The 8,250-nt window shown below is 42.1% G+C and overlaps 1 protein-coding gene across 1 annotated transcript; it reads right to left on the bottom strand.

Annotated features, from left to right (window-relative positions):
* LOC8085242 lies at positions 513-5,866 on the bottom strand. The gene is made up of 2 exons (XM_002465556.2): positions 5,543-5,866; positions 513-970 (listed from the first exon to the last, which is right to left on the bottom strand). Exons 1-2 carry the CDS (start codon positions 5,653-5,655, stop codon positions 763-765), a joined length of 321 nt encoding a protein of 106 aa, XP_002465601.1. The 5' UTR covers positions 5,656-5,866; the 3' UTR covers positions 513-762.

Below are 8,250 nucleotides of genomic sequence, written 5' to 3'. Positions count from 1 at the left end.
TTGTAAAAGTTATCCTCGTCCTGGGGTTGCTTGCCTTTACCAGCTGGTCCTCCGGTCTCGAGACACTCAACAGAAAGCTAAGCGACCGGCAAACAAGATAGACTGCGGAAACGATGTCGGCAAACGATTGAGGTTGCAGTACCGCTCTACAGTGGATGTTAGGCCGACATCGCAAAAACTGATACTGAAAGAACGCATCGCCATTTCGCACGAATTTCACCTATCAAGAGCACTAGCGATGATTTTCCAACCATGTTGTGTCGAAAGTTTTGGGACTATGTATGCATGCGTGCTGTAGTCTTGCAAAACATAACCCTACAATGATCTAAATTAGCACGAGTTCGTAGCATTTGGCATCGCATTCACATATTGTAAGGCTAGAACTGGCAAAGCGACTCACCAAGTACACTGAACAAGGAGTAATTCCAACTGACGCCACAGCATGCATTTTCTTTCGACATGATTGCGGCCACCAAAAAATGCACTGGACAAACAAGCTACTAAGTACGAGATTTGTCCAAGATTTGCCGTCAGAAACTCCAACATGATGCATCGTCTTTCAACGGACGAAGTTTGATGAACACAAAAGGGGCAAAAAAACTCGAGTGTCGGCACACACATGTGCGCAATAGCACAACAGGTGATGCATACAACATTTTGGAAAGTGTAAGCTGGGGCTGTAAATTGAGTTAATCTGCCGACAATTTCCTATCTGTAGTTGGCCAACTTTTACTAGAATGTTACAAGATATCAAAAATATATTCACATGGACAGTGGTAACAACAATCTCCTCTCTCTTTTCCTCTTCAGCCTTCTATGCCTAGAGATTTTGAGGCTTACTGGAAGAAGGATTCCGAAAATTACAAACATGGCTGAAAGTCTGAACCATTTCAAGTAAAGGCCAACGTAGCAGGACACCATGAGAAAACAAAACAAGACCGCATAGATGAGAGCAACCTTGAGATCTCTCCTGTGAAAAAGAAAAAGAAGAAAGAATTTAAGTAACACTGATTAAAAGCTGACTAAATGCAAGAGCAATTACACTTAGCTCCACAGCTCAGGCACAAACAGGATTAAAACAACCAACATAAATTGCTTTTACACTAACCAAAACATTTACATTAGGTCATTTGCAAAGATTAAATCAAGGATTTTATAGGAAATACTAAATCTAATTGATGTTAAGTATACTCTATCATTAACCATCATCTTTCTATTACATTTGTACATTTAGGGACAGTTGATCCAAATAGATATTTAAAAGATGCCACATTTATAAAATGCAATGGAGAAAATTAAACATATTCTTTCTTGTGATATCACTTGGCAAAACATTTTTTTCCTCGAACACATAGTCTTGACGCTACATCAGGAAGCAGATATATTATTTTACAACGAAAAAGAGCTAAGTTCAGACATTTGTTTCGGAAGCTACCAAATGCAATATGCTTCAGGACAGGGAAGCTGAATAGCTGATGATACAATGTATTCCTTTGTTATAATAAAAAACAAAGAAATTCATCATCAATAAAATAAGCTAACTCTGCTGGTTACAAGGATCAATGCAGTAGTGACTTATGACTTGTGGCCATCAATGCAGTAGTGACCAGACTCTTCTATGAAGAATGCTAGCGTGCTGCAAAAGTTGTAGAAAGGGATACTTAAGACGATTGCTTAGCATATATCGTAGCAGGTAAGGAAATTTTGTTGTGGGACATCGAACATGATATTGGCCAGTTCACATCGCTAACGCCAAACTACCATGAACGTAAGACATCACAATAATTATTTTATTAATTTCTCAGATCCAAGGAGTGAAAAGATATAGAAAATGTCCTTTTTGCCCTTGTCTTCGTCATATTTGTCATGCTCTTCTGACACCATCGTGGATGGTGCTGGCAGCCTTTGCTCCATCTCACCCGCCGCCTTGAGAAACTGCACCGCACCCTACCCATCGAACTCCCTTGGGTTGGGGTTGGGGATGAGCTGCTGATGTAGACATGTAGTTCACGTTGGCCAAGGCACAGTTCACGGCAGCCTACACGAAACACCCTGGCCGGTGTAGTGGCTCCTTGGGGCTCACATTCATGATGCAGCGGATCACTAGGTAGTACAGCATCAGCACCCTCGCGAAGCCATTGCGCATTGAGGCCACTATGGCGCCCTGGTCTCCGCTGGCTACAGCGGACATGGAGAACACCTAAATGAAGTTGACTGAGACCTGCACCGCCGTAGGCTCATTTGAAAAATGAAAGCATGTGGGTTGGTAACTTTGCAGGAGATTAGTGGAGCTCAATCACCAGCTGTTTTCCAAATTCCAGATAATGTTGCAACTTGCAGTTGCAGCTCATAAATGTGATGCTCTACTCAAGCTATTTGCTAATGTTTGGACCTGGGGTAAGATCAACTCAGCTTGATGCTTGTCTCATCACAAGTATTTTTTATAGTTCACAGGTTAGTCACACAAGCAGTGGCTCGCACGCAAGCTAAGTGGTGGAGGGACTACAGCATGATAAGAGTGACAGAAAGGAGATGAAGACAAGGCAAACAGGACATCTTCCCTAACTTTTCTCTCCTTAGATCTGAGGGAAAAAATTCGTTGCGGTGTCCTACGACAAATGACCGTGATTTCATAATGCCACCTAGCAAAATTTTGGCAATATCAGTGTGAACTGACCAATTCAATATCATGTTTGTTCAATGTCCCACATCAAAATTTCCCTAGCATGTAACTGAAGACTCATCTGTGACGAATGTAACAACACTGCATAGAGAGAAATTAACGATGCTTCACTCACTAAGTACATATGTTCCCAGACATAGACAAATAAGTTTCACATCAGACATTGCAGTGTTGAAAAAGCACCGTTTTAACATTGTTCACTGGCTTCCCTATTGCCCACATGTAGTGAGCAGATATTTGGTATATCACTGTCACAATGAGCATAATAAACGTAGAGTATACAGACTGATACGCAGTCAAACAACATATTCTACATTGAAAAACCACACAATGACACCATGAAAAAAGCGAGGAGCAGGAGGGGATAATTGTTTATGTCAATGACATTTTCCACTATCCAGATTAATGTGCAAACAATGCAGAAGTTATTTATGATACTAAATTACTAAATAAAAATAGTTTACTTTCGGTGAGTGATTAATTGGATGGTTTAGTAGTCTAGCACCGAGGACATCAAGACATGCAAATCCACACAAATGCAAGAAAATGTGTTAAATGCAGATCATTTGGTGTTACTCAGGTTGACGTGAATGGGCTTTTACTACTAGGGCTCTTGTGTTCTTACCCCTGTTTTAAAGTCTAATTGTGGATTTGCCCTCATTTATTTAACTATGTATTTTCGCCTCTGCTTTTTAAAAACAAAGACAGAGTTTACCACTGTTCCGTTTAGAGGAGTTGTGTCAGTTTAGGGGAAAAAAAGAGACTAGTTGTCCCATGTGAATTTGCCGCTAAGTTTTTGTACTAATCTTTGATTTGACCTCTATTTTGGCATCAAATATCTGGACAGCATTTTGAAAGAATTTTTACAGCAAAATTTGCAAATATTTCAAATCTAAGAAAACCTTAACAAGTTGCACACGCTTAATCAACCATCGGCGGAAACCGGGAGGGTTAGGATAAGGTCAGGGGTTAGTGTCGTCTTTTAACCTTTTTATTATTTATTTTTCTTCAATTCATTCATGCAGCCTTTAGCTAACAGAGCCTAAACAGGGGTGAATGGTGGCTTCAGATTAAAAAACGAGGGTAAAATAACAAAGTTGAAAAAAAACAAGGGAACATTCATAATTGGCCTTCAAAAAAAGACATGCAGGAATGAGAAGTAGGTTTTGCTGGCCTCGTTACCCTGTATGCTCAGAGTTCAGAAATGAAGGGCAGAATTCTGTGTATAATCAAGAACATACAAGACACGTTGAAAAAAAAACCCTACATTTTGGAACAGATGGAGTACATATTTACTGAGAGAACTCAAGTAGAAGGGGAGAAAAACGTTGCCCTAGCTTTGCTCATAAAGGGAATTTTATTACTAGCAGGACATTTTGCTTAGTCTTTCGTCACATGTTCATATGTCTGACACTGAGTTCCATTACATTTCTGTCAACATGAAAAATGACGCTCCTTTAGTTCTGTTCTTTTTCCCATTATTTGACAGTTGAAACAGCATTAGAAAACCTTATTCATTTGACTAAATGTGGAGAAGTGAGGAACCCTCCTGTTTTCCATTTCACCTTAAAGGGTGCTCCCTAGGAGTTGTGTGAGCATGACATTGGTGTTTTTCCATTCAACCTAGGTGGCCTCATGTGGCATCATGGTTGCTTATCTAGCAAGATCATAGACTTAGCGTAGCTTACCATAACTTCTTATCCATGCATGCCAATATCCACAGATTTGCATGCATGGAAAAGGTGAGGCACAACAGCAAGGTGTCGACCTGACAAATGCTGTCACATTGCAGGAACAGAGAAGTTTTACCCCTACCAACAATGGGTACAGCAATGCCCTTGAAATGTTGATTCAAGTTTCCAACATGACATCCTGTGTCATCTTAGAAAATCCTCTGTTACATTTATTTACTTAAAATGGATGCAGATTATTAGTGCTAACCTATACAGGAATACCAACATACAATATATTCTGGGTCTATGGATCTAAGTGAAGTGGTCCAAGTCAGACCTGGAGAAATTGAGCACCCAACCTGTGATCAACAGGCTTGGTGCAGCTTAAACCAGGAGCTTTGGGCAGACAGGCCAGTTGGCTGGCCTAACTAACCTTAGCGCCCTACCTGTCTACTTGAATCAATGTAAGCTGGCTCAATTGGAGTTTGACAAAGAGCAAGCCTACACAGAGTTCTTTCCAAACGGTGGTGGCGGTGTCTATTTTGTTCCTATTTCTTTTTAGGTTCAAGAATTCCATTTCTTCAGCAACTGAAGAAGCCATCAAACAACGCGCATGGTTTAACAGTATTTAAGTTAGTGAGAGTTGCACTCAAGAAACAATTCATATGTCGACTCAAATGTCAACAAGCACAGCAGCTATTGTATTGTCTGAATAAGCAGTAACCCTGTCCTTTATCTTATACCCATAGCAAGCTCCCAGCTAGCAATCTAACATGACATAGAGATTGATAGTAGTACTTAGAGAGAGAAATTCATGCCAACGTTTCTCAACAATTCAGACCTTCAAAGTAACCCAAATATAGGTTTTATAGTAGTAACATTTTTTTGCACGAGATTATGCCTGCGTGGTCATCTTCTGTCTGTCCAATTAAGCCCTGAATTGACAAGTGTTCTATGTTTCTTACGTATAATTCTAACTAATCATATACATCCCGTGAACCGGAACTAATAACAAAGCAGAAAAGATGCAATCAAGGCCCATGCGGACCTGCCTAGATCCACAGGACGATATGAGCACAATCTTTACAGCGCGAATCCAAATCGATTCCTACTCCCTACGCATCAAGCTAACAGTGAAGCGCACCAAATTGGAAATCAGATGACAGCAGGTTGATGGAAGCCTGACCTGGAGGAGATGTGGGGGTTTGGCGAGAAGACGGCGAGCGCGGCGGAGTAGGACTGGGCCGACCGGATCTGGTGCTCCCGCAGCTGCTCCACCAGCTTCGCTCGCGTGATCATCTCCTCCTCCTCCTCCTCAGGCAACCACTCCTCCCGGTTCACCTGACGGCTGATTTCTAGGCACCCCCCGGCGAAAACTATCCTCGAATCGCCGGAGAAGAGGAACGGAGGACGAGAGAGCTAGGAGGTGAAGAAAGAGGGATTCGAGGAAGACGAACTCGTATCCTCCCTCCTGCTGTTGGGCGCGTAGCACCGCTGGATAGGAAATCAACGGTGCTGATCTCGTATGATATATTCTAATGTTTACTCCTACAGTCCTACTGTGCACGTGGAACTTGTAAAATCCCTGAAGAAATCAACACTGTTTTGCTGTAAAATTCTACCATGCATTCCTTTGTGTTGTGATCACTATCTTTACATTCACATAGCAAAAACAAAATTAGCTTCTCGCTGGTGATTTTTTTCTCCTAAATAAACTAGGAAACGAACGAAAGCGCTGGTCATCTGATCTGTTCGCAAATTGTTAGGGACTGTGAAATGAAATGAAACCACCGAATCTCGTTGAGGAACGGTTAAACGGAATACTTCCGTGTTTCTCGTGGTCGTTTGATTCGAGCGTTGCTAGCTGCTGGGTTTGGTTGTTTCCGTGTGGTGTGCCTGCATGTGACGGCACCAGCCTTTCCATGCTGTCTGTCCGAACTCTCAACACCACCCTGTCAAAAAAATGCAGATCCTATCATTGAGCTCACGCAGACGAGACGATTGGCGAAGGAAGTTTCCACTACGCTGCTACTGCTACGAACAGCAGCCCTTGAAATCTTGAAGGTGATGAGCTTTTTTTTTTTCCTTTGCTTAAATGGCATGGAGGTGATGAAATGATAATGGAATCATAGCTTTTCAGACCCAGCGAACATACTTGGACTCGCTAACTCTTGGACTCGCGAACAAGTCTCTTTGGTGGTCCCTCGATAACTCTTGGACTCGCTTGTCCTGCCACCTACTACTTCAATCGTAGCGAAGTTACCACACTTGTGTCGTTGTGTGTGTAGTATGGCATGCCGGCGTGTAGTAGTTCGTTTGAATGCTTTGCGTGCACTAGCCGGCCAGATAAAGGCAACAAGAGTGGATAGGAAAGTGCAAGCATGGTCGTGTTAGTGTCCAAGGTAGCATCTGATCTCCAAGCCGTGTGATGGCCTTGGTAATTTGGTTCAAATCTCAAACTTTTCCTCTCAAACACAACTCAAATCTCACGAGTGTCAATCTTCTAGAGTGGTAGAGAGAAGTAGATGCTTGGCCTCTTTTTTCAAAGTGGCTGAAGAGAGCTCCGAGGGAGGTGGTAAGGGGTACAACTATCCTGTCCTCAGGCCAAAAGTGCACAGGATAGCTTCTACAGAATCAGACCTCCACTCCAAGGCCTTGTTTAGTTCACCCAAAAACCAAAAACTTTTCAAGTCCATCACATCAAATCTTGGGGCACATGTATGAAGCATTAGACATAGACGAAAACAAAAACTAATTGCATAGTTTGTCTGTAAATTACGAAATGATTCTTTTGAACCTAGTTAGTCCATGATTAGATAATATTTGTCAAATAAAAACAAAAATACTATAATACCGAAATCCGAAATCTTTTCGAAATAAACAAGGCCCAAACCGAATGACCTGATAGGAACTTTCCATCGAATATCCGATCTAACATGCTCACCAAAATGATTTTTTATGATTCTTGTATGAGAAAAAATCAGCTTTAAAAAGCCATGACGAATTAGTGTCTCATAATGATTTTTTTTCATTAGTGATCCTGTGAGCATGGACACACCTGCATATTCTCGAGTCCCCATTTCTTGAATTGTAGTACGGCATTCCGTAAACTCATTTTAAATAGAAATGATTTAAGTCCTTTGATTGTTCTTCCCATACCACTTCATATAATTGGGAGTGGCCAATCATCAAAGGACTTATTTCATAATCTTATAACCTTCTCAAACACTTTCCAAACTGAGCTTAAATTACTGTTCATCGTTGGTAAAGACCACTGGTGTGTAGTAGTCTAGTAGAGAATTAGAAACGATCCGATCATCCGATAACCATGCAATCCAGCGCTGCCGAAGGCAAAACGTCCGGGCCGGCTCGCGAGCTCCACCTCCATGGTCTACGATGATCCACAGGGTTCTCGTGCATATCCATCAGTGCTCATCATGGCTGCAGCCCTGCAGCAACACCACCCCGGCCGCGCTGTGCACTCGAGCTCATCACACAAAACCATAGGTGTATGCTCCACGGACCAATTGGAGTTACCAGCGGGCGAGACGCGCTTTTCAGTTGCCATCTGACGACCATGCCTGGCGCATCGAATCCTCCTTTTCACCTGACCTCGTCGTGATCGCGCGGTATGATCATTGATGCCCTCCTGTCATTGCCTCGATTAATTAGCGCCGATAACTACACGTGTGGCTGCTCCGACGCCACACCGTAATCGCGCATAACGTCCACTCAAAACCCTGCTTATGACACCGCTGCCTATGGTTGTATCGCACGCACATAATTGCCAAACTTTGACGAGCGCCTTGTTTTCAAAAACTTTTTAAGATTTTTCGTCACATCAAATCTTGCGGTATATATATAGAGTATTAGATATAAATAAAAACAAAAACT

This window comes from Sorghum bicolor, chromosome 1, assembly GCF_000003195.3.
Source record: "Sorghum bicolor cultivar BTx623 chromosome 1, Sorghum_bicolor_NCBIv3, whole genome shotgun sequence".
In the NCBI taxonomy this organism is placed as follows: Eukaryota; Viridiplantae; Streptophyta; class Magnoliopsida; order Poales; family Poaceae; genus Sorghum; species Sorghum bicolor.
Note: the sequence above shows the minus strand (reverse complement) of the source record. Positions and strands in the feature narration are given on the sequence as shown.

Bases quoted from the DNA above. Each gene is read 5' to 3' on its own strand.
- LOC8085242 (XM_002465556.2), bottom strand. From the start codon at position 5,655: ATGATCACGCGAGCGAAGCTGGTGGAGCAGCTGCGGGAGCACCAGATC. The intron at 971-5,542 runs GTCAGGCTTCCA...TCTTTTTCACAG, and splicing joins AACCCCCACATCTCCTCCAG to GAGAGATCTCAAGGTTGCTC.